Raw genomic sequence first — 26,125 nt, forward strand, 5'->3', positions numbered from 1 at the left:
CCACAGGCGGCACACTCAGACTCGAGGATGAATGAACATTCATCAACCCCCAGTCACACACAAGCACACAATCAGAGTTACATGCGGGATCATACGCATGCCCCCCACACACAGTCACAACAGCCAGCCCCACAAAGACACTCCACCATGGCCCGATCACCACACACATTCACCCTGAGATCACACAATCACAGGTCCACAGGCTCACACACAGACATGTACCCCACAATCACCGCAGAGTCACACAGGGGCACACAAGCCCACACACATTCAAGACCACAGCATGCTTCCCCCACCGGCCTCCCAGGCACCCCAGCCCCTGGGGCTTGTTGTAGTGCCGGCATTCTTCTGCGATTGAGTCAAAGACCTCCCCAGACAGGGTGGCTAAGTGGAAAAAGGAATCCGAAGGAAGAACGCCTGAAGCTCAGGTCTGGGAAGGGGCCCAGCAGCTTCTCTCTTGGGCAGAAAGACGTCAGTGCTGGTTTGACCCTGACACTAGTGGGCTGAGGACGTGGGGGGAGGTATGTCTTGAAGTTGACAGAAGTGGGCTGAGTGGGGTGACAGGTGGAGCAGGGGAGAGACCCCAGGAAGCCTCAAAGGGTGGGGCAGAAAGGGGGGTTAAATATGGACTCAATGTGATAGGCGTAAACTCCTCCGCAGTTTTCCCTAACCCCAGCCACCCAGCCTGTCCCCAGGCTCCAGGCTGTCCCCAAATGCGCGGGGTGCGGCCGTGAACTCTCCTCCCTGGCCGCGCCCTGCCCCGCCCTTCACGACAGCTGCGGGGAACAGCCCGGAGTGCCCTGAGGGTGGCTGCGGTCCTTCCCCTCCTGGGTGGGGACCAGAGGGCGCTGAGCGGCGGCGGACACCCCCAAACACTCGCTGGAGAGGGGTGCTGGGTCCCTTTGAGCAGCCCGCCCAACCCTGCCCCCACCCTCCCAGGCTGGACAGTGGAGGTGCTCCTTGGGGCTTCAGACCCTTCTCCCTCCCCCTGCAACGGGACCCCACGAAAGGAAGGGTGGGGAGAAGGTTCGGGAAGACCAGGGGGCTGGGAGGTTTGGAAAGGCCACTCCACGCCCCAGTTCCCACTCCCGCCTCAGGCTGGTCCGGGAGGGGCAGACTCTCCCCGCCCCCAGGCCCGCGCGGCCGCTCCCTCCTCCCCCGGCAGGATCCCCGGCCAAGTGGGCGCGCCCGGCCCGGGGCCGGCCGGGATCCGGTGTCGGCTGCAGCTGGCAGTGCGGCGGGTGCGGGCGCCGGAGCGAGGGGCCCGCGGGCCCGGCTATTAATAACGCGGCCGCCAGCCCGGGGTCGCGTAGCCATGGCCAGCCGGGAGCCCCGGCGCGGCGGGGACGGCGCCGCCCAGGCCGCGAGGTAGGACCGTGCCGGGCCCGCGTCGCCGCCCCCCTGGGGAGGGAGTGCTGCTGGACGGGTTCCCTTTCCCCCCGACCGCGGGCGTCTTTCGCCTGCTTAGGGGTAGTGGTCCAGCTGGCGTGGGGCACTGGAGCCGCCTCGGGAGGGGACATCGGGGAGTCGGGCCGACCCGGGGTCCTGGCACCTCCGTTTGTCTGTGGCTTTTTATAATACCCCTCCCCCTCCCCGGGCTGCATGAGAGTTAACCCTTCCGGGCGAGTGGGCATCCACCGCTCAAGTGCCATTTGGCCAATAGCAGCCAAAGACACTTCTCGCTTGCCTTGATTCCTCCCTGCAAATGTCAGCTGGAGACGGAGGCCTCCCCTGCTGAATTGGCTGTGTGGAAGCCACTTGGTGCAAGGCTGGGCATCTGCCAGCTTGAAGTTAAGAGTCTGTCAGGACTTGTTCTCTCCGGTCTGGCCTGGGATAGATGGGGGAAGGGTCCAGGGGCCCTCCCCACTATCCCTGCTGGCAGGGCACCGCTGATTAGTGGGGAAAGGGACCTGTGGCTGAGGGGTTTGGGGTGAGAGGAGAGTATTTCTGTCCCAGGTTATACTGTGGCTCTGAGACTTCCCAGTGTACCAAGAGGTGAGGGTGCAAATACACACCTCCCAACACCCCTTCACTGTCACACAGGGGCAAAAAGCTGAGCGGTCTTACACACACACACTCACCCATACTGCTGTCCACACCTACAGCTACACAGTCAGACACAGGACTCTTGCCTGCACAGTGTCACATGCACTCCCAGCCACATCCCTGAACAGGGTTGGAGAGCTCTGCGGTCCTCTGGGGACAGGGACAGAGTGGCAGAGGCAGGCTGCCCAGGGCCCAAGGAAGCCGGAGGTCAGGGGCCCCAGCTAAGCTGGCTTCCTCTCCTCTGAGCCTCCTGTCATCTGCTTCTTTCCCTCCTCTCTCTGTTTAAAAGAGGCGGCTGTGTGAGGGCAGCACCCAGCAGAGGCCTGGCACCATGGGTGGGGTGGCGGAAGCAATACGACGTGTGCTAGCAGCACAGCTTGGAGGTCAGGAGGCCTGGGTGCTACTTCCAGCTTTGCCATTCGACCTTGGGCAGATTTCCTCCTTGGAGTTCATCTGGTTTCTGCCTGTCTGCGGTTACAGAGCCCCACCCTAGGATATAGAGCAGAATGAGAACTCTGCTTGTCCTTAGGAAACTCACTATCAGGGAGACAGACACATGCACTTCTGTAACTGGAGCAATAAGTGTGAAGATGTACTGCATACAGAGTATCCTGAGAACACAGATGGGGTTGTCTGGGAGATACTTTATGGAAGAGATTAAGTTTGAGCAGGGCTTGAAGGATGAGTACAAATTTGTTAGGTCGATAGAAGTATATTGTGGGCTGGGCGCCGTGGTTGACACCTGTAATCCCAGCACTTTGGGAGGCCAAGGTGGGCAGATGACCTGAGATCAGGAGTTCAAGACCAGCCCGGCCAACATAGTGAAACCCCGGTTCTACTAAAAATACAAAAAATGAGCCAGGCGTGGTGGTATGTGCCTGTAATCCCAGCTATTTGGAAAGCTGAGGCAGGAGAATTGCTTGAACCCAGGAGTCAGAGGATATATCGTGACTGCTGTGTGCCAGGCTCTATTATATGTGCTGTAGTTATCTCTTTTGAACCTCACGCCTATCCTAGGAGGGTGGTAAATACCGCAGGCCTTCTCTAGCCTCCACCACTTACAACAGTTGTGGAACCTCATGTGAGTTATTTACTCTGTGCATTGGCTTCCTCATCTATTAAATGGGGATAATAGATGAGGATTCTGGCTGGGCGCGGTGGCTCACGCCTGTAATCCCAGCACTTTGGGAGGCCGAGGCGGGCGGATCACAAGGTCAGGAGATCGAGACCATGGTGAAACCCCGTCTCTACTAAAAATAGAAAAAAAATTAGCCGGGCGCAGTGGCGGGCGCCTGTAGTCCCAGCTACTCGGGAGGCTGAGGCAGGAGAATGGCATGAACCCGGGAGGCGGAGCTTGCAGTGAGCCGAGATTGCGCCACTGCACTCCAGCCTGGGCGACAAAGCGAGACTCCGTCTCAAAAAAAAAAAAAAAAAAAAAAAAAAAAAAAAAATAGATGAGGATTCTTTTTTTCTTTTTTCTTTTGAGATAGTCTTGCTTTTGTTGCTCAGGCTGGAGGGCAATGGCGCAATCTCAATTCACTGCAACCTCTGCCTCCCGGGTTCAAGCGATCCTCCTGCTTCAGCCTCCCGAGTAGCTGGGATTACAGGCACGCACCACCATGCCCAGCTAATTTTTTTGTATTTTTAGTAGAGACGGAGTTTCACCATGTTGACCAGGCTGGTCTCAAACTTCTGACCTCAGGTGATCCACCTGCCTTGGCCTCCCAAAGTCCTGGGATTACAGGCGTGAGCCACCACTCCCAGCCAATAGATGATGAGGATTCTATAAATGAGTGTTCATGTAAAATGCCTAGAATAATCTTGAACACAGTGAAGTCATTGCAAGGTGGGCGGCTCGGCAGGAGAATGATGAAAGGGCCGTCTGCTGGGAAAGCAGGGACTATTGAATATCAGAGTGGGTTTGGCTGACTGAGCAGGTGCATCCTTCCTGGCCCTGGCTCTAGGAGCTCTGCCTTCCCAGGTAGTACAGGGTTGTTCTCTCTTTAGGTGGTTTTGAGAAGCTGCATTTCTCAGCTGGACACTGTGGGCTAAGAGTAGGAGGTGTAAAAAGCTAATGCATGCTCTGGGATGTCAAGCATTGGGTGGGTTGCAGGAATAATGTGAGAGGCGACTAACAAAGGTATGTTTGGGGCCAGGCGCGGTGGCTCATGCCTGTAATCGCAGCACTTTGGGAGGCTGAGGCGGGTGGATCACGAGGTCAGGAGTTTGAGACCAGCCTGGCCAAGATAGTGAAACCCTGTCTCTACTAAAAATACAAAAAATTAGCCAGGCATGGTGGTGGGCGCCTGTAATCCCAGCTACTCGGGAGGCTGAGGCAAAGAATTTCTTGAACCCGGGAGGCGGAGATTGCAGTGAGCTGAGATCACGCCACTGCACTCTAGCCTGGGCGACAGAGTGAGACTCCATCTCAAAAAGAAAAAGAAAAGAAAGGACACTTCTCAGTGAACTGGCTATACAAGGGAGGGAAAGAGCTGTTTGAAGATTTCTTGCCTATGGCCGGATGTGGTGGCTCATGCCTATAATCCCAGCACTTTGGGAGGTCTAGGTGGGAGGATAGCTTCAGCTCAGGAGTTTGAGACCAGCCTGAGCAATATAGTGAGACTTCATCTCTACAAAAAGTTAAAAAATTAGCGGGTGTGGTGCTACATGCCTGTAGTCCTAGCTACCCAGGAGGGAGACAGGAGGATGGCTTGAGCCAGGGAGGTTGAGGCTGCAGTGAGCTATGATCACGCCACTGTACTCAGGCCTGGGTGACAGAAGGAGACTACATCTAAAAAAAAAAAAAAAAAAAAACCAGAGACAGGAAAGACCAAAGCCATTTGCATTTGTGCAGCAAAGCAGCAAGAGAGCACTCCCCACTGGGAACTGACTGAGCTGGCAGCTGGGTCAAAGAGCTCAGATGTCGGAATGATAGAATCTGACTTCAAGAGCCTTTGACAGGCTAGAAGGGTGGGCCAGTTCTAACAAGATGAACTTTTTTTTTTTTTTTTTTTTTTTTTTTTTTGAGACAGAGTCTTGCTCTGTAGCCCCGGCTGGACTGCAGTGGCCGGATCTCAGCTCACTGCAAGCTCCGCCTCCCGGGTTTACGCCATTCTCCTGCCTCAGCCTCCGGAGTAGCTGGGACTACAGGCGCCCGCCACCTCGCCCGGCTAGTTTTTTGTATTTTTAGTAGAGACGGGGTTTCACCGTGTTAGCCAGGATGGTCTCGATCTCCTGACCTCGTGATCCGCCCGTCTCGGCCTCCCAAAGTGCTGGGATTACAGGCTTGAGCCACCGCGCCCGGCCAAAGATGAACTTTTACAGAAACAAGAAATGTTGCTTCCAAGCACTTGGTATGAAAAACTTTTTTTTTTTGAGACATGGTCTCGCTCTTTCGCCTAGACTGGAGTGCACTGGTGCGATCTCAGCTCACTGCAAGCTCCTCCACTTCCTGGGTTCACATCATTCTTCTGCCTCAGCCTCCCCAGTAGCTGGGACTACAGGCGCCTGCCACCGTGCCCAGCTAATTTTTTTTTTTTTTTTGTATTTTTAGTAGAGACAGGGTTTCACCATATTAGCCAAGCTGGTCTCGATTTCCTGACCTTGTGATCCACCTGCCTCAGCCTCCCAAAGGGCTGGGATTACCGGCGTGAGCCACTGTGCCCGACCTGCTTTTTTTTTTGAGATGGAGTCCTGGCCTGTCACCCAGGTTGTGGTGTGATCTCGGCTCACTGCAACCTCTAACTCCCATGTTCAAGTCATTCTTGTGCCTCAGCCTCCTGAGTAGCTGAGATTACAGGCATGCACCACCATGCCCTGTTAAGTTTTATATTTTTATTTTATTTTTATTTATTTATTTATTTATTTATTTGAGACAGAGTCTAGCTCTGTCGCCCAGGCTGGAGTGCAGTGGCCAGATCTCAGCTCACTGCAAGCTCCGCCTCCCGGGTTTACGCCATTCTCCTGCCTCAGCCTCCCGAGTAGCTGGGACTACAGGTGCCCGCCACCTCGCCCGGCTAGTTTTTTGTATTTTTTAGTAGAGACAGGGTTTCACCAGGTTAGCCAAGATGATCTCGATCTCCTGACCTCGTGATCCACCCGTCTCGGCCTCCCAAAGTGCTGGGATTACAGGCTTGAGCCACCGCGCCCGGCCAAGTTTTGTATTTTTAGTAGAGACAGGGTTTCACCATGTTGGCCAGGCTGGTCTCGAACTCCCGAGCTCAGGTGATCCACCCGTCTTGGCTTCCCAAAGTGCTGGGATAACAGGTGTGAGCCACCTTGCCTGGCCCTGGAGCACTGCTTTTGATACCCATCCCAATTTCTAGCTCTTGGGGAACTTAAGAATACAGGTAAATTAAAAAAAAAAAATCCTCAAGAGAGTGACAGTCTGAAAGGTGTCACTTGTGTCACAAGGATATGGCACAAATGAAGAGGGCGCTGGAAACCTGGACATGTTTGGAATAACAAGCTGTTTTTTTTTTGTTTTTTTTTTAGACAGGGTCTCTGTTGCCCAGACTGGAGTGCAGAGGGGTGCAATCACGGCTTACCACAGCCTCAACCTCCCAAGCTCAGGTGATTCTCCCACCACAGCCTCCCGAGTATCTGGGACTACAGGTGTGCGCCATCATGCCCAGCTAATTTTTTGTATTTTTTTGTAGAGATGGGGTTTTGCCATGTTTGTTGCCCATGCTGGCCTCAAACTCCTGGACTCAAGAGGTCTTGGCCTCCCAAAGTGCTGGGATTACAGACATGAGCCACTGCACTTGACCATGGTTATTTTTTATTTTATTTATTTATTTTTGAGATGGAGTCTTGCTCTGTCGCCCAGGCTGGAGTGCAGTGGTGCGATCTCAGCTCACTGCAAGCTCGGCCTCCCAGGTTCACGCCATTCTCCTGCCTCAGCCTCCGGAGTAGCTGGGACTACAGGCGCCCGCCACTACGCCTGGCTAATTTTTTGTATTTTTTAGTAGAGACGGGGTTTCACTGTGTTAGCCAGGATGGTCTCGATCTCCTGACCTCGTGATCCACCCACCTCGGCCTCCCAGAGTGCTGGGATTACAGTTGCAAGCCACTGCGCCTGGCCTTTTTTTTTTTTGAGACGGAGTTTCGCTCTTGTTGCTCAGGCTGGAGTGCAATGGTATAATCTCGTCTCACTGCAAACTCCGCCTCCCGGGTTCAAGAGATTCTCCTGCCTCAGCCTCCCGAGTATCTGGGATTACAGACATGCACCACCACGCCCGGCTAATTTTGTATTTTTAGTAGAGATGGGATTTCTCCATGTTGGTCAGGCTGGTCTTGAACTCCTAACCTCAGGTGATCCACCTGCTTTGGCCTCCCAGAGTGCTGAGATTACAGGTGTGAGCCACCGCACCTGGCTGACCATGGTTATCTTTAAGTGTTTAGATAACTTACATAGAAAAGAAGGTTGAAATATCTGATCCTAGAAGGAAGTATCAGGTAAATCCAGCAGCTAAAAGTTATAAGGAAGGGCTGGGTGTGGTGGCTCAATGCCTGTAATCCCAACACTTTGGGAGGCTGAAGAAGGCGGATCACTTGGCCGGGCGCGGTGGCTCAAGCCTGTAATCCCAGCACTTTGGGAGGCCGAGACGGGCGGATCACGAGGTCAGGAGTTCGAGACCATCCTGGCTAACATGGTGAAACGCCGTCTCTATTAAAAAATACAAAAAGCTAGCCGGGCGAGGTGGCTGGTGCCTGTAGTCCCAGCTACTCGGGAGGCTGAGGCAGGAGAATGGTGTAAACCCGGGAGGCGGAGCTTGCAGTGAGCTGAGATCCGGCCACTGCACTCTAGCTCGGGCGACACAGCAAGACTCCGTCTCAAAAAAAAAAAAAAAAGAGGGCGGATCACTTGAGGTCAGGAGTTTGAGACCAGCCTGGCCAACATGGTAAAACCCCATCTCTACTAAAAATACAAAAATTAGCTGAGTGTGGTGGCACATGTCTGCAGTCCCAGCTACTTGTAGTCCCAGCTACTTGGGAGGCGGAGGCTGAAATGGCACCACTGCACTCCAGCCCGGGTGGCGGAGCAAGTCTCCATCTGAAAGAAAAAAAAAAGTTAAAATGAAGGTTTTAATCTTAACGTTATAATTTTATTAGAACTGGGTTGGGTGCGGTGGCTCACGCCTATAATCCCAGCACTTTAGGAGGCCAAGGCGGGCAGATCACGAGGTCAGGAGTTTGAAACCAGCCTGCCTAACATGGTGAAACCCCATCTGCACTAAAAATACAAAAATTAACCGGGCATGGTGGTGTACACCTGTAATCCCAGCTACTCAGGAGGCTAAGGCAGGAGAATCACTTGAACCTGGGAGGCAGAAGTTGCAGTGAGCCAAGATCGCACCACTGCACTCCAGCCTGGAGACAGAGCAAGACTCCGTCCCCCACCAAAAAAAAAAAAAAAAAAAAAAAAATGGCATGGTGGTGCTACTTGGGAGGCTGAGGCAAGAGAATCGCATGAACCAGGGGGCAGAGGTTGCAGTGAGCCAAGATTGCACCACTGCCCTGCAGCCTTGGCAACAGAGTGGGACTCCATCTCAAAGAAAAAAAAAATTAATCATAATTGTGGAACAAACAGTGGTGCCTCAGGTATCTCAAGTCCTTGGAGCTGCATAAGCAGAGACCATATGGTGATGTCGCTGGGAGGCTGGCAGGGGATCTACACAGTGGTTGGGTGTGTGTAGGGGTGGAGTGACAGAGTGGAGGGAGCAGACGAGTGGCTGCCGACATCTAAGAACCTGGGGTAGTCTAGGCCCGTGGCTGCTGGCTCCAGGATTGCACCATCCTGGGATTGTGGCTGCCCTTTCACTTTCAATCATTTATTTTGCAGGAAAACAAGAGCAGAAGCCAATTATCCTCTTCCAGAGAACTCTGACTCCCTAAATGAGGCAGAAGCCTTGAACCCAGAAGTTACTCTGTCTTCAGAGGGGTACTTAAACCTGGAAGACATTCTCTACCTGGAGGACACAGGGGACCTTGATGAGACACTCTATGTGCAAGAGACTGAGAAGCCAGAGGAGGCCCTGTATATTGAAGAGGCCATGCAGCCAGACGAGGCTCTGCATGGGGAGGAGCCTGGGAATCCAGAGGAGACAGTGAGTGTGGAGGAAACCATGGAGCCAGATTGGATGCAGTTTGTGGAGGGGCCCGTGGAGCCAGGAAAGCCCACAAACCCAGAGCAGGTTGTTCATGAGGGAGACACAGTCACAAGGGCAGAGAAATCTAACCCTGAGGAGAGCCTCAGAGCCGAGCCGAGTCCCAGCATGGAGGAGAACCTGAGCATAGAAGACCTGGAATTGCTAGAAGGGCGTTTCCAGCAGTGTGTCCAAGCTGTAGCCCAGCTGGAAGAGGAGAGGGATCAGCTCATCCATGAGCTTGTATTGCTCCGGGAACCAGCCCTGCAGGAGGTACAGCAGGTCCATCAGGACATCCTGGCTGCCTACAAGCTCCATGCCCAAGCAGAGCTGGAGAGAGATGGCCTAAGGGAGGAGATCCGGCTGGTCAAGCAGAAGCTTTTCAAGGTGACGAAGGAATGTGTGGCCTACCAATACCAACTGGAGTGCCGCCAGCAGGACGTGGCTCAGTTTGCCGATTTCCGGGAAGTGCTGACTACGAGGGCAACCCAACTCTCAGAGGAACTGGCCCAGCTCCAGGATGCCTATCAGAAGCAGAAGGAGCAGTTGCGGCAACAACTAGAAGCCCCTCCAAGCCAGAGGGATGGGCACTTTCTCCAGGAAAGTCGGCGACTCTCTGCCCAGTTTGAAAATCTCATGGCAGAGAGCCGCCAGGGCCTGGAGGAGGAATATGAGCCTCAGCTCCTGCGGCTCCTAGAGAGGAAAGAAGCTGGGACCAAAGCTCTGCAGAAAACCCAGGCTGAGATCCAGGAGATGAAGGAGGCTCTGAGACCCCTGCAAGCAGAGGCCCGGCAGCTCCACCTGCAAAACAGGAACCTGGAGGACCAGATTGCACTTGTGAGGCAAAAACGAGATGAAGAGGTTCAGCAGTACAGGGTAGGCCCATTGGACATGAAAGGAACTGATGTCTTTTAACCTGGGGAAAGAGTGGCCAGAGTCCAAGGTCTTTGGGGCTGAAGGATAGTGTCACATGTAGGAGCAAAAATTTTGTTCTTTGGGGCCATGCAATTCTTTTCTCCATTCTTCATTCATTCGGGCCCGTGCTAGGGACTAAACGTTGTCTGTACTCTGGTTTTTGTTTGTTTGTTTGTTTTGTTTTGAGAGTCTCAGTCTTACTCTGTCTCCCAGGCTGGAGTGCAGTGGCGCGATCTCAGCTCACTACAAGTTCTGCCTCCCGGGTTCATGCCGTTCTCCTGCCTCAGCCTCCTGAGTAGCTGGGACTACAGGCGCCCGCAACCACGCCTGGCTATTTTTTTGTATTTTTAGTAGAGACAGGGTTTCACCGTGTTAGCCAGATGGTCTCGATCTCCTGACCTCGTGATCCACCCGCCTCAGCCTCCCAAAGTGCTGGGATTACAGGCGTGAGCCACTGCGCCCGGCCGGCACTCTGTGTTTTTTTGTGACAGGGTCTTGCTGTCACTTAGGCTGATGCAGTGGCATGATCATAGCTCACTGCAGCCTCGACCTCTCAGGTTCAAGCGATCCTCCCACCTCACCCTCTTGAGTAGCTGGGACTACAGTTGTGCACCACCATGCCCAGCTAATTTTTTCGTTTTTGAGACAGGTGCAGTCTTGGGGGCTCACTGCAGCCTCAACCTCCTGGGCTCAAGCGATCCTCCTGCCTTAGCGTCCCCAAGCAGCTGGGACTACAAGTGTGTGCCACCACACCTGGCTAATTTTTTGTAGAGACAGGGTTTCACCATGTGCCCCAGGCTGGGTTTGAACTCCTGAGCTCAAGCTATCCGCCTGCCTTGGCCTCCCAAAGAGCTAGGATTATAGGTGTGAGCCACTGCGGCCAGCCAATTTTTGTATTTTTTGTAGACAGAGTTTTGCTATGTTGCCCAGGCTGGTCTTGAAATTATGGGCTCAAGTACTTTTAACGGCAAAAGCTGCAATTAATTTTACACCAACCTTAATAGAATCCTCTAATCTTCATTTTCCTTTTATGTGCATTTGTCCCCATCTCTCTTGCATTCAAGTTATTTCTGATTAAGTGTGAGCCAGTTCTAATCCCTTTTTAGAACAGAGTGGGATATAAATACTAAGTGAATAAACAATTACGTAGTCCCTCCTAGACTGTGGACTTTCAGAAGGTAGGGAATACATTTTACTTGTCGTTCTATTATTCTGTGCTACTTAAGGCTCAGAGCACATGTGCTGCTGGGCACTAATGAGAAGACTGTAGTGTGGTGCTCTAAGCAGTGTTTTAATCTTTTGGAACACTGATTCCTGTGGATAAACTTAAATATCTATGTCCTCCCACAGATTTTGATATGCCCTTAAAGGAACAAGTTTCCCTGTTGAAATGGCTGTGTTCACTTCACTGAAGATTTTGTCAAGCTTTCTGTAGTTTGTATTATGAAAACACTCTGGCCGGGAGCACACGCCTGTAATCCCAGCACTTTGGTTGGGAGGCTGAGGTGGGTGGATCACAAGGTCAGTAGTTTGAGACAAGCATAGCCAATATGGTGAAACCCCATCTCTACTAAAAATACAAAAATTAGGGGGGCGTGGTGGCACGTGCCTGTAGTCCCAGCTACTTGGGAGGCTGAGGCAGGAGAATCGCTTGAACCCGGGAGACGGAGGTTGCAGTGAGTTGAGATTGTGCCACTGCATTCCAGCCTGGGTAACAAAGTGAGACTCTGTCTCAAAAAAAAAAAAAAGAAAAGAAAAATGAAAACACTGTGGTTTTGGGGGTCATAATACTGAATGTTTTTTATTTTATTCATTTATTTATTTTTGAGATGGAGGCTTGCTCTTTCACCTAGGCTGGAGTGCACTGGAGCAATCTCAGCTCACTGCAAACTCCGCCTTCTGGGTTCAAGTAATTCTCTTGTTTCAGCCTCCTGAGTTGCTGGGACTACAGGTGCCTGCCACTGTGCCTGGCTAATTTTTTGTATGTTAGTAGAGATGGGGTTTCACCATGTCACCCAGGGTGGTCTCAAACTCCTGAGCTTAGACAGTCCACCCGCCTTGGCCTCCCAATTATTTTTACAGAGTCTTACTCTGTCACACAGGCTAGAGTGCAGTGGCACGATCTCAGATCACTGCAACCTCTGCCTCCTGGGTTCAAGCAATCCTCCTGCCTCAGCCTCCTAAGTCGCTGGGATTACAGGCCTGTGCCACCATGCCCAGCTAATTTGTGTATTTTAGTAGAGATGGGGTTTCACCATGTTGGTCAAGCTGGTCTCGAACTCCTGACCTCCAGTGATCCACTGGCCTTAGCCTCCCAAAGTGTTGGGATTACAGGGGTAAGCCACTGTGCCCGGCCGTAATACTGAATGTTTTTAAACTCTTCATACTCCCCTTACCCCATTTTTAAAAAATTGTTCACAATCTAGTGAAAAGTCATTTATTTAGCATCAGTACTATCCTTAATAGCCAGTACTCAGAGTATTAATGTATTAATGAGATACAACATTAATAATTGTATCTCAGGGTAGAAAGTAACAGGCGATTTATGAGAGGTGCAGGTAAAATGGCTGTGGGATAGATGATGATGATGATGATTGTTTTCTGAGACAGTGTCTTGCACTCTCGCCCAGGCTGGAGTGCAGTGGCGCGATCTCGGCTCACTGCAACCTCCACCTCCTGGGTTCGCACCATTCTCCTGCCTCAGCCTCCCGAGTAGATGGGATTGCAGGTGCCTGACACCACGCCAGGCTAATTTTTTTTTATTTTTAGCACCGTGTTAGCCAGGATGGTCTTGATCTCCTGACCTTGTGATCCGCCCATCTCGGCCTCCCAAAGTGCTGGGATTACAGGCGTGAGCCACCGCACCCAGCCGGGATAGATTATTTTTAGCCACTGGCTAAATCAGAGAACTCTTCATTAAAAAAGAGGTGAAATTTGAGCTAGGTATGAAAGTATAGGGAGAATCTAGACCAGTGCTGCCCAACAGAAATATAATGCAAGTTATGTAAATAATCATAAACTTTCTAATAGCCACATTAAAATACGCAAAGATTCAGCTGAGCTAAACCCAAGGGGAGCAGGGGAGAAAATACATAGGTAAAAAAAATTTTAATGTATTTTATCAACATATCTGAAATATAATTAGTAACTTGGCTGCAGGTAAAAAACTTGAGTTTTGGACTTTATTCAGTAGACTGCTGCATCATTAAAGGGATTTCATCAGGGAAGTAACATGATTGCCTTACTACTTTTTTTCTTCTTTCCTGAGATGGAGTCTGCCTCTGTCACCCATACTGGAGTGCAGTGGCACGATCTCGGCTTGCTGCAACCTCCGCTTCCCAGGTTCAAGCGATTCTCCTGCCTCAGCCTCCCAAGTAGCTGGGATTACAGGCGCCTGCCACCATACCTGGCTAATTTTTTTTTTTTTTTTTTTTTTTTTTTAGTCAGTCTTGCTCTATCGCCTAGGCTGGAGTGCAATAATGCGATCTCGGCTCACTGCAATCTCCACCTCCTGGGTTTAAGCAATTCTTCTGCCTCAGTCTCCCGAGTAGCTGGGACTACAGGTGCACACTGCCACGCCCGGCTAATTTTGTGTATTTTTTTTTTTTTTTTTTTTGAGAAGGAGTCTTGCTCTGTCACCCAGGCTGGAGTGCAGTGGTGTGATCTGGGCTCACTGCAACCTCTGCCTCCTGGGTTCAAGCGATTTTCCTGCCTCAGCCTCCTGAGTAGCTGGGACTACAGGTGCATAACACCATGGCTGGCTAATTTTTTGTATTTTTAGTAGAGACGGGGTTTCACCATGTTAGCCAGGATGGTCTCGATCTCCTGACCTCATGATCCACCCACCTCGGCTTCCCAAAGTACTAGGATTATAGGTGTGAGCCACTGAGCCCGGCCAATTTTTTGTATTTTAGTAGGGACGGGGTTTCACCGTGTTGCCCAGGCTGGTCTTGAACTCCTGAGCTCAGGTAGTCTGCCCGCCTCAGCCTCCCAAAGTGCTGGGATTACAGGCATGAGTTACCGGGCCTGGCCTTAGTTTTTATATTTTTGGTAGAGATGAGGTTTTACCACGTTAGCCAGCTGGTCTCAAACTCCTGACCTCAGGTGATCATCCTGGCTCAGCCTCCCAAAGTGCTGGGATTACAGGCTTGAGCCACTGCCTGCCTCTACTTTTTTTTTTTTTGGAGATGGAGTCTTGCTCTGTCACCCAGGCTAGAGTGCAGTGGCATGATCTTGGCTCACCGAAATCTCCGCCTCCCGGGTCAAGCGATTCTTCTGCCTCAGCCTTCTAACTGGGATTACAGGTGCCCGCCATCATGTCCCGCTAATTTTTGTATTTTTAGTAGAGATGGGGTTTCACCATCTTGGCCAGGTTGGTCTCCAACTCCTGACCTCGTGATCCACCCGCCTCAGCCTCCCAATGTGCTGGGATTACAAGAAGTACTGGTGCAGGATGTAAAGTGGGCTAGAAATACAGAGCAATGGAGAATAATTAGAAAGCTACTCTAAGGAAGAGGTTAAGATGGTTTCAGATTTGATGATTTGTGCATCTTTCCAAGGATCGTTTTCCAAAGATAATCTTACGACACAAAGTTTTAAAAAAAATATTCAGAAGTCTGTTTGTCTATCTCTATCAAATGAATCTTTCTTTCTATTGATAGGAAGTCTTGGTCTTCCTGCCTCAGCCTCCCAAGTTGCTGAGATTACAGGTGTGAGCCACCTTGTCTGGCCTGAAACACTCTTGGTAGTATAATAGCTTCTCTTGTTGCTATACCATCATTAAAGTAGAAATCAAGGTCTGAAGGACCTAATTTTTCTTTCTGAAGTGGCTTCCTAAACTGTTTGCTAAATTTCTATTTCATCAACTTACTTTTTGTTTTGTTTTGTTTTCGAGACGGAGTCTCGCTCTGTTGCTAGGCTGGAGTGCAGTGGCATGATCTTGGCTCACTGCAACCTCTGCCTCCTGGGTTCAAGCGATTCTCCTGCCTCAGCCTCCCGAGTAGTTGGGACTGCAGGCTCACGCCACCACACCCAGCTAATTTTTGTATTTTCAGTAGAGATGGGTTTCACCATGTTGGCCAGGATGGTTTCGATCTCCTGACCTCGTGATCCACCCGCCTCGGCCTCCCAAAGTGCTGGGATTACAGGCATGAGCCACTGCGCCCAGACCATCAGCTTACTTCTTAAGGGTGTCCCTTTAATCCTTAGGCTGTACTCCACTCTTAACGATGGCAAAGTTTGCCTCTGTCATCACCTTCATCATCAATTCATTCAAGTTTCTAAGTGCCTAACTACTCTGGACCAGGCAGTGAGCTAAGTGCTGGCAATACCAATTAGAAATAGTATGTGTGCCGGGCGCAGTGGATCATGAAGTCAGGAGTTCAAGACCAGCCTGGCCAAGATGGTGAAATCCTGTCTCTGCTAGAACTACAAAAAAAAATTAGCCAGGTGTGGTGGTAGGCGTCTGTAATACCAGCTACTCGGGAGGCTGAGGCAGAATAGCTTGAACCTGGGTGGCAGAGGCTGCAGTGAGCTGAGATTGTGCCACTGCACTCCAGCCTGGGTGACAGTCACTCACCTCAAAAAAAAAAAAAAAAAAAAAAAAAAAAAAAAAGCCGGGTGTGGTGGCTCACGCGCCTGTAATCTCAGCACTTTGGGAGGCCAAGGCGGGCGGATCACAAGGTCAAGAGATCGAGACCATCCTGGCCAACATGGTGAAACCCCGTCTCTACTAAGAAATACAAAAATTAGCTGGGTGTGGTGGCAGGTGCCTGTATTCCCAGCTTCTCGGGAGGATGAGGCAGAATCGCATGAACCTGGGAGGCAGAGGTTGTAGTGAGCTGAGATTGTGCCACTGCGCTGTAGCTGGAAAAGAGCAAGACCCCGTCTCAGAAAAGAAAAAAAAGAAAATATTGTGTGTGTGTGTGTGTTGGGGGGTGGGGGTAACGCTCCTGCCCTCAAAGAGTTTGTACTCCAGAGGCCAGGCGTGGTGGCCCATGCCTGTTATCCCAGCACGTTGGGAGGCAGAGGAGAGTGGATCATGAGGTCAGGAGATCGAGACCACCTGGCTAACTCGGTGAAACCCTGTCTAGCTAAAAATACAAAAAAAAATTAGCCAAGAGTGGTGGTGCATGCCTGTAATTCCAGCTACTCAGGGACTGAGGCAGGAGAATCGCTTGAACCCACGAGGTGGAGGTTGAGATCGTGCCACTGCATTCCAGCCTGGGCGACAGAGACTCTTTTTTTTTTTTTTTGAGACGGAGTCTGGCTGTGTCGCCCAGGCTGGAGTGCAGTGGCCGGATCTCAGCTCACTGCAAGCTCCGCCTCCCGGGTTTACCCCATTCTCCTGCCTCAGTCTCCCGAGCAGCTGGGACTACAGGCGCCCGCCATCTCGCCCGGCTATTTTTTAATATTTTTTAGTAGAGACGGGGTTTCACCGTGTTAGCCAGGATGGTCTCGATCTCCTGACCTTGTGATCCGCCCATCTCGGCCTCCCAAAGTGCTGGGATTACAGGCTTGAGCCACCGCGCCCAGCGAGACTCTGTCTTAAAAAAAAAAAAGAAGTTTGTACTCCAGTATGAGGCGTAACAGATAAAATGAATGTATTTCATAAAATCTAAGCACTGTTGATTTTTTTTTTTGAGACGGAGTCTCGCTCTGTCGCCCGGGCTGGAGTGCTGGGGCCTGATCTCAGCTCACTGCAAGCTCCGCCTCCCAGGTTTTCGCCATTCTCCTGCCTCAGCCTCCCGAGTAGCTGGGACTACAGGCGCCCGCCACCTCGCCCCGCTGTTTTTTTTTTTTTGTATTTTTTAGTAGAGATGGGGTTTCATGTTGGCCGGGATGGTTTTGATCTCTTGACCTCGTGATCTGCCTCTCCAAAAGTGTTGGGATTACAGGAATGAACCACCGCGCCTAGCCTATTAAAGTTTTGGGGTTTTTTGGAGACGAAAGTCTTGCTCTTGTCCCCCAGGCTGGAGTGCAATGGTGTGATCTCAGCTCACTGCAACCTCCGGCTCCCAGGTTCAAGTGATTCTCCTGCCTCAGCCTCCCTAATAGCTGGGATTACGGGCACCCACCACCATGCCTAGCTTATTTTTTGTGTTTTTAGTAGAGACTGGGTTTCACCATGCTGGCCAGGCTGGTCTCGAACTCCTGACCTCAGGTGATCCGCCTGCCTCGGCCTCCCAAAATGCTGGGATTACAGGCACGAGCCACCATGCCTGGCCAGTTTTATGTATTCTTTAGACCAGTGGTTTCCAAAACTAAAGTTTTCTCTAAAGCTATGGACCTTCTCCCCCAGAGAATTGTAGGTAGAATGTCAATATATACACCAGGTAAAAGTGAGTTATTCTCTAACTGGAAAGTACCAAGGGCCCTCCAATTTGGCCATCTTTTGGGGTTGCACAGAAAAGTCTGAGAACCACTAAAAAGCCTATTACCTTGAGTATGAGCTCTAAGCCAACAGCAAATCCTAGCTCTATCACTAAGTTGGAAACTTTGGACAAATTATTTAAGCTCTGTGGCTCAGCACCCTCACATGAAACATGAGATTAATAATACTCCCATATCCATAGGATTGCAAGGAATGAACTAGTAAGCCACTTTCCCACAATTCCATGACTATACATTGACTAGACCTCTTTTTCGCCTTTAACTCTTACTCATCCTTTAAACCCGTTTCCCTTCTTCCTGGTTTCCCGACAGGAGCACCTGTTACTTCATACTATTGCTGTAACAGTTTCACTTCTGAGTTGGGGAATGAATCCTGTCTTTGGCCTATATAGAAAATTAAAATTGGGAATGCTGTCAATGCAAGTGCTGGGGCAACTGTAGACAGACATGTTAGTATGTCTGAGAAGTTAGTATGTAGTTAGTATGGCCCTTGAGAAGTTAGTATGTAGGTTAGAAGGTGGCAAAAAACAAGGGACTGTTTGTCTAGGTGAAAGAAGTGGCAGGAACACAGGCACAGAGATCTGAGTTGGTCAGGCTTCAGTAGTGCTATCACTGCAAGCCACAGATGTCATTTTAAATGTTCTGGTAGCTCTATTAAAAAAAAGAAACAGGTGAAATTAACTTCAATGCATTTTATTTAACCCAACACATATTTCAACATGTAATCAGTATCAAATATTGACGTATTTTACATTCTTTTTGTGTGCTATCTTAGAAATCTGCTGTGTATTTTACACTTACATCACATCTCAATTGAGACTAGTCATATTTCAAATGAGTCATACGTGACTAGTGGCTTCGGTACTAGTAGTCCAGGGCTAGAGGAAAATGTTCATATGGAAGAGTAAGAGGTTCAAGCTGGAGGTAGGGGTCAAACTAGAGGGGGTCTGAATGCCACTAAATAAAGTGGAAAGCCTTTGAAGGACTGTGAGTTGACTGGAAAGTTAATCTAGTGGTTAACACAGGATTAAGAGACACCATCCTTAATGCCACTGTAGCGATCCTTTCTTCATTTCATTGAGGCTGCTGCACTCTGTCACAGCTTATCACTGGTGGTGCAGACTGCTTTTCCAAGCATGCACTTTTGTGCCTTAACAACAGGTCTGGTATGTAGTGAGGACTGAGAAATCAGGACAGCAGTATGCAGATGCTTCCCTCTTTAGACGACACACTCTTAGGCATGGCTGGGCACTAAAAAAGGTCCTTGGACAACGTTGGTGAAAGCTGAGATTCAGCCAGAGTATCAAACAGTGCAGGCTGATGTGCCACAGGTACATGTCAAGTATAACTCAGAGGACAAATTATCTAGATCCTTTTCATAATAGCATTTACCCCAACTGGACTCCTTAGTAGTCTTTAAAATGAGGTAAAGTTACTCTCCCTTTAAAAGATACCAACTTCACCCATTCCTCTCTTCCCGACTCCCTCCCACCTCCTTAAGGATCCATGCCAGCTAGCAGGTAAACCAGAGACTGACTTGCTGACATCTTCCTTACCTTATTCCTCAGGTATATATCCTAGGCAGGGACAATTTACAGAATGCATCCCAACCTGGTTTTGTAAGAATAAGAAAGTTATCTAAGGGCTCCCAAGGGTCTCCTGTGCATAGCATCTTCATCTTCCAACTTAGAACAACTAAACAAATTCAGTCTTTTTGTGTAATGAAAAAAGGATGAGCTGGGCACAGTGGCTCACACCTGTGATCCCAGCACTTTGGGAGACCAAGGGTGGGAGGATTGCTTGAGCCCAGGAACAAGACCAGCCTGGGCAACATAGCGAGACCCTGTCTCTATAAAAAAAAAATAAATAAGAAGAAAAAAGGATGCAGGAAATGAACAACTAGGATAGCCAACACCCTCACTAAAGCATCAATTTCCACATGATGTTAAGGTAAGTACCAAGTAGAAATATCTCTGACTTTAAGAAGCTTTGGACACAAAAACTTTTCCTTAAACAAGCCATTTATTTTCTAAACATGGACTTCCACTAGTTGTGTAACTCTCCTAGAATTCTAGCCAATATTTAATAATTGTTGCCATACTTTAAGTAGTATATTGTTAAAAACTACCAGTTATCTTAAACTTGCACATGGAGGGAGAAGTATATGAAACTCTCAGTTCACTAACTAGACCAAAGTCCTCCTCAATGACACTAAGGTTGTAAAAAGTCCCCATCACCCTCCCAGGAGTCTATTAAGCTGTGGTTAACAGACAAGATTCCTTTTAGGTCACCATTTTCAAAAGCACTGTCACTTTTTTTCCAAGGCCAACCTCTCTGAACCTCTGTTTCGTAACCTATCATATAAATGCTGCTCAATACTGCTACGAAGATTAAACAATGAACAAAAAAGTGTTTTATAAATAAGAGTGGACAATGTCAGGTTTTTATTGTTTCGCTCATTAGAAATGTTCTTGGCCATCTCATGCAGGAACAGCTGGAGGAAATGGAAGAACGCCAAAGGCAGTTAAGAAGTGGGGTGCAAGTCCAGCAACAGAAGAACAAAGAGATGGAACAGCTAAGGCTCAGTCTTGCTGAAGAGCTCTCTACCTATAAGTCAGTTTCCGCTGCTACACAAATCTCATCTAACACTGGCTGAGGGGATGGTGGAAGGGCTTAGGGAAAATTTTACTTTAGAGTCAAAAACAAAAGGATTTGGGAATGATTTTCAAATTGTGCTTATCCAGAAACACATGGAAAATGGCTCTCTTCTTTTAAAGGGCTATGCTACCCAAGAGCCTGGAACAGGCTGATGCTCCCACTTCTCAGGCAGGTGGAATGGAAACACAGTCTCAAGGTGATCTTTGTGGAGAGAAGAGTGGTGTTTGCATTGTTACTGCTTTCCTAACAATACTAATTAATGTCTTAAAAACAACAGGCCGGGCGGGGTGGCTCATGCCTGTAATCCTAGGACTTTGGGAGGCCGAGGTGGGCAGATCATGAGGTCAGGAGTTCAAGACCAGCCTGGCCAAAATGGTGAAACCCCTTCTCTACTAAAATACAAAACTTAGCTGGGCATAGTGGGCATAATCCCAGCTACTCAGGAGGCCAAGGCAGGAGAATCATTTGAACCGGGAGGCAGAGGTTGCAGTGTGTCAAGATCACAATACTGCACTCCAGCCTGGACAACAGAGTGAGATTCTGTCTCAAAAAACAAAAACCCAAAAAACAAAAACAACAAAAAAACCCTTAAGTGTGTGCCTAATGACAAGGGGATAACCCAAATCTCCAAAATCCCTGGGTCAGGCATTCAGAGTTCATTTGGAATGTTTCAGTTTCTAGTAGGACTCAAAATATGCCCTATCACCACAAATTCTGTGGCATCTAGGCTTTGGGCATCTTGTTTCCTCACCCTACCCTACCCACCCGCTGTTCTCAGTTTTCCTTACAATAGCAGAGAAGGCAGTTGTGCTATCAAAAATAATAAACATATCTATCCATTAATTTCCTTATTTAATATTCAAAGGCTGTGGTTTTGGGTAGAAGCAGAGACGTTCATATTACACAGACTTACCTTTTTTTTTCTTTTTTTCGAGACGAAGTCTTGCTCTATTGCCAGGCTGGATTCAGTGGCGTGACCTCTGCCTCCCGAGTTAGTGATTCCCCTACCTCAGCCTCCCAAGTAGCTGGGATTACAGGCACGCACCACCACGCCTGGCTAATTTTATTTTAGTAGAGACGGGGTTTCACCATGTTGGCCAAGATGGTCTCGATCTCCTGACCTCGTGATGCACTCGCCTCGGCCTCCTAAAGTGCTAGATTATAGGTGTAAGCCACCGTGCCTGGCCCACCCAGACTTACTTTTAGACACTGACAAAACTGAAGGCATCTTTCTGACCAATCACCTATTCAGGATCCCTCCCCAAATGTTTTACTAGTATATTCTCATAGAAGTTCCAGAGTCCCTTAAAGAAACTAAGGATAAAAGTCCGTGTCAAGTTGTATATTATACAGATGCCTATATATTTTATTTATTTCCTAAACTTACGTCAAATTCACAAGTAACTTTTTTTTTTTTTTGAGACAGAGTCTTGCTCCACCCAAGCTGGATGGAGTGCAGTGGCTCGGTCTCGGCTCACTATAACCTCCGCCTCCTGAGTAGCTGGGACTAGAGGTGTGTGCCACCATGGCCGGCTAATTTTTGTATTTTTAGTAGAGACGGGGTTTCACCATCTTGGCCAGGCTGGTCTTGAACTCCTGACCCCGAGAGATCCACCTGCCTCAGCCTCTCAAAGTGCTGGGATGACAGGCATGAACCACTGTGCCTGGCCCACAAGTAACTATTGTTGCTTTTTCTAATTTTCTAGGATATTATTATTTTTTAAAATTTCTTTTTAGTAGAGATGGGGGGTCTTGCTATGTTGCCCAGGCTGGAGTAGTGGCACGATCTTGGCTCACTGCAACTCTGTCTCTTGGGTTCAAGCAATACTCCTGCCTCAGCCTGCTAAGCAGCTGGGATTACAGGCATGCGCCACCATACCCAGTCTTGAGGATTTTCTTAAACTGTGTTTGAATCCACATGACTGATAATATGCCTAATGTTTGTGAAATTATAACCTTGCAATTGAAGTCAATGATCTGCTAGCTATCTTTGTGTGGATCAGATTAAAAGTACAATCTGGAAAAGACAATGACTAATCCAAAGAAATGAAACTAAAGAATTTCAGGCATTGTAATTATACCTGTGAGAAGTTAACGTACCAGAGAAAACGTTTAACTATCCCTCCCGTCACCATCACATAGGTTATCATTCACTCTATTTCACAAACAGGAGGCATCCAAATATTTGCTAGGGGAAAGTCATCCCTGATCATCCATAAATCACACTGTAACAACCTCTCCTCAACAAAGCCTGCAGTAACTAAACCTCAGAAGTTCATTATTACAAACTTTTTCTTTTTCTTTCAACCTTACAGGGGCTGTTTAGAAATATATGGCCAAATCTGTAACCCAGAAACAGCAAAAAACTTCTTAGCAAAGGATCACTAAGTACCCTCTGGACGTTCTCTTCCAAACAGACAAGAGTGCCAGGAACTTGGCAAGCATTTCATCCTGTGGAAGTTGCAAATACTGGCTGACCTGCTTAAAAAAAGATTGTAGAGTTCGCTGGAGGCAGAACACCAGTCAACTCTTTGCTGGATTCTATTTCATCTGCTGTTGATACTGATCTTAACACACTATGGAAAGGAAAAATGAGCCTCCTATCTTCCAGCAGCAACCCTCACACGCACTGAGTAAAGGATGAACGTATGGACGCATCTTGGAGTATTTTAAAGAATGTATCTTGCTTTGTGTTGACCCAAACCAAAAACATTTTTGAGGGGCACATGTGGGGTCAAAAAAATAGCCAATTTCCATTACATGGATTTACAATTTCCTTTCTTTTGTGCCATGAGTGTTAGAATTTAAATGAATACTTTTACAAAGTTTACTTTTTGCTAAAGGATATACATATTGTCTACTCTTAAAATTGTGTCAATTTAATTTTCACTATACTCTAAAACAACTAGACTTGAAGAAAAGAAACCAATCAAGATTTGAATCTAATGGTTAACGCTATTCAGATTTTCCCAAGGATCTTACCTCATCAAAGTGGTTTTGGGTCAGAATGATCTACTCAGTTAAAAAAAAACAACAAAAAACTAAGTGGAAAAAACCAGGCATTTTATCTGGTTATTGCATCTGGTGATAAGAGGCTTTCAAAGCTTATTATTTCTAACCTCTAAGTAAAGGCCCCAGTGAAAAACATACTGGGGAGACAAAACCTCTCTCTGAGAAAAGGTTCAAGCACCTTTTCCAAATTTAAATTTTGCCTTAAATTCTCTCTACCACACTGCCTTTGACACTCTTGAAAGTCCATGTAGTTCTCTAGAGATCGACTTCAAAGAAACGTTACCTTATCAAAGACTAATCTGTGCCACCTCTGATTCAGTGTTTTATGTCTTTCACTTTCCCTGTCAAGGAGTAAAGCTCTTTTCTACAGCTCTGGGACTATTATATTTAATTCTGCTCTTGATAGTCAAAGACCACAGAAAACAACTGTCATCTGAAGGACTCTTCTAGAAGTCAGAGACTGGTGTTTGATGGATGTTTTATACTAAATAAAACCCATCAGCATGGGGTTATGTAGAAAAGCAATTTATTCCATTTTAAGCACTTACACAGTTAGTCATGGAGAGTAACAGGCCTGCTGGTGAAACAGGTCACGCAAAATGGAGATGGCATCAAACTAGTGGTCAAGGACTAACTCCTAAAAAAAAGCAACTCTTATCAAGGATTAATTTAATTTTTAAAACAAATACAAGTTATTGATTCACTCTTCTCAACTTGACAGTCTGCCTGTGGTGTAACTGTCAGGTAAAAACATACATCTTTACAACTTGGTGGTCCCAAGTTAAAAAAAAAAAAACAACAAAAAACACACCATTTCACAGACAGGAAAGAAACAACATGAAAACAGCTGAAGAAATACACTAACGAGCAAAAATATATGAATATATGGGGAAAGAGGAACATGTAGTTTTGACTTAACTGAGGAAACCAAGAGGAAACTGGTCTACATATGAAAATGTGCATCCTGGAAAGTCAGGTGTCAAGATTTTCGAGTAGGAATCTATATGACTTGAATCTCCCCTATTTCCTGAATAAAAGTGACATCTTTCAGTATTTATACTTCATGGCTCAGACACCTACCTCATTTGGCTCTATTCCTTACTCACTCTAGCTTTTACTTAAATGAGTCTGAAAAACTTGGGGATATATAGCATAAGAAGAAAAATAATCACACATAATATTCCCCCTTCTGTAGCTACTTTAGACCTGGGTTACTAGAAAATTCCTGAAGAAAATTTCAACGTAAGTCTGTGGCTTTGCTGAATCAAGCCCCCCCATTAATATTTAGAAAACACCCATTGTTTGGGCTAATAGCATTATTGGTGGTACCTATTATAGAGAGGGATAGCTGAACAAAGTCTGTCTCAAAACCAGTGTTAAATCACTCTCAGGGTTGAGAAGAAAAAAGGGGAGTCTAAAAATCACAAGAAGTAAAGACATATCTAGGACCCTTGTCCTTCTGGATCCACGCTTCCTTCAGGGTCTTCATCATTATAAATGTTCTCTGCCTGCCCAAAAACAAGAAAAAGAATTTAGTAAACATGAAGACTTCTTCTAAAACTCAAGGTTTCAACAACAGATTAAGCCAGGAAACCAGACAGTAAATACTTTATAGCTTTTGGGCCACACAGTCTGTGTTATAACTATTCAACTCTGTTGGATGAAAGCATCCGGAGACAACCTATAATGGGTAATGAAGTATTAATTAGCATGACCATGTTCCAGTAAAAACAGGCAGGTGGTCCACAGGCCCCTGATTAGGACATTCCCACAAAACTGAAGTGTGGATACTATTTGTCTTGATAGCCAACATTCTTGAGTTCTTTAACCAGGCATTATTATTCTTTCCTTTTGAGATGGAGTCTTGCTCTGTCTCCCAGGCTGGAGTGCAGTGGCACCATCTCGGCTCACTGCAACCTCCGCCTCCCAGGTTCAAGCAATTCTCTTGCCTCAGTTTCCTGAGTAGCTAGGATTACAGGCGCATGCCACTATGCCTGGCTAATTTTTGTATTTTTAGTAGAGATGGGGTTTCACCATATTGGCCAGACTGGTCTCAAATTCCTGATCTCAGGTGACCTGCCTGCCTCGGCCTCCCAAAGTTCTAGGATTACAGGCGTGAGCCACTGTGCCTGGCCTAACCAGACATTATTAATAGCCCAAAAGTAAAACAATCCAAATATTCATCAACTAATAACATGGATACATGATATATCCAATCCATATGATGGAATATTATTTGGCAATAAAAAAGCCAGTGAGGCCAGGTGCAGTGGCTTATGCCTGCAATCTCAGCACTTGGGAAGCTGAGGCAGATGGATTACTTGAGGTCATGAGTTCGAGATCAGCCTGACCAACATGGTGAAACTGCATCTCTACTACAAATACAAAAATCAGCCAGGTGTGGGGGTGCACACCTGTGGTCCCAGCTACTTGGGAGGCTGAGACATGAGAATTGATTGAACCTGGGAGGTGGTGGTTGCAGTGAGCCAAGATTGCACCACTGCACTCCAGCCTGGGTGGCAAAGCGGGACTGTGTGCCAAAAAAAAAAAAAAAATCACACACTTTATGATTTTATTTATATAAGGTGTCCAGGCCAGGTGTGGTGGCTCACGCCTGTAATCCCAGCACTTTGGGAGGTCAAGGCGGGCGTATCATCTGAGGTCAGTTCAAGACCAACCTGGTTAACATGGTGAAATCTCCGTCTCCACTAAAAATATAAAAATTAGCCAGGCGTGGTGACAGGCGCCTATAATCCCAGCTATTTGGGAGGCTAAGGCATCAGGCAGCTTGAACACAGGAGGTGGAGGTTGCAGTGAGCCGAGATCACCACACTGCAGCCTGGGAGTCAGACTTCGTCTAAAAAAAAGGTGTCCACACCAGGCAAATCCATAGCTTCTTGGCTGCCTAGGGCTGGGGGACTATGAGTGTGGGGAAAAGAGAGATCAGACTGTTG

At 48.0% G+C, this 26,125-nt stretch overlaps 2 protein-coding genes across 3 annotated transcripts in view; one reads left to right on the top strand and one right to left on the bottom strand.

Annotated features, from left to right (window-relative positions):
• Positions 1–1,155: 1,155 nt before the first annotated feature.
• SYNC (syncoilin, intermediate filament protein) lies at positions 1,156–24,007 on the top strand. 2 transcript variants are annotated; one of them, XM_007979562.3, is made up of 5 exons: positions 1,156–1,368; positions 8,891–10,070; positions 19,990–20,114; positions 20,279–20,355; positions 22,475–24,007. In XM_007979562.3, exons 1-5 carry the CDS (start codon positions 1,316–1,318, stop codon positions 22,483–22,485), a joined length of 1,446 nt encoding a protein of 481 aa, XP_007977753.1. In that variant the 5' UTR covers positions 1,156–1,315; the 3' UTR covers positions 22,486–24,007. The 2 variants fall into 2 exon arrangements, with proteins under 2 accessions (XP_007977753.1, XP_007977754.1); XM_007979563.3 differs by lacking the exon at positions 20,279–20,355.
• RBBP4 (RB binding protein 4, chromatin remodeling factor) overlaps positions 23,681–26,125 on the bottom strand; it is a 30,173-nt gene continuing 27,728 nt past the window's right edge. Inside the window, exon 12 of the mRNA XM_073007549.1 lies at positions 23,681–24,679. Within this exon, the coding sequence (XP_072863650.1) occupies positions 24,614–24,679 (66 nt within the window). The 3' untranslated portion in view covers positions 23,681–24,613. The remainder of the gene's footprint in view (positions 24,680–26,125) is intronic.

This window comes from Chlorocebus sabaeus, chromosome 20 (genome assembly GCF_047675955.1).
Source record: "Chlorocebus sabaeus isolate Y175 chromosome 20, mChlSab1.0.hap1, whole genome shotgun sequence".
NCBI classification, from domain to species: domain Eukaryota; kingdom Metazoa; phylum Chordata; class Mammalia; order Primates; family Cercopithecidae; genus Chlorocebus; species Chlorocebus sabaeus.

What these genes read in the sequence shown, in the direction of transcription:
- SYNC (XM_007979562.3), top strand. Translation starts at nt 1,316, where the DNA reads ATGGCCAGCCGGGAGCCCCGGCGCGGCGGGGACGGCGCCGCCCAGGCC. An exon ending in GGCGCCGCCCAGGCCGCGAG is followed by an intron (nt 1,369 to 8,890) that starts GTAGGACCGTGC and finishes TTTATTTTGCAG; the next exon opens with GAAAACAAGAGCAGAAGCCA. An exon ending in AAGAGGTTCAGCAGTACAGG is followed by an intron (nt 10,071 to 19,989) that starts GTAGGCCCATTG and finishes CATCTCATGCAG; the next exon opens with GAACAGCTGGAGGAAATGGA.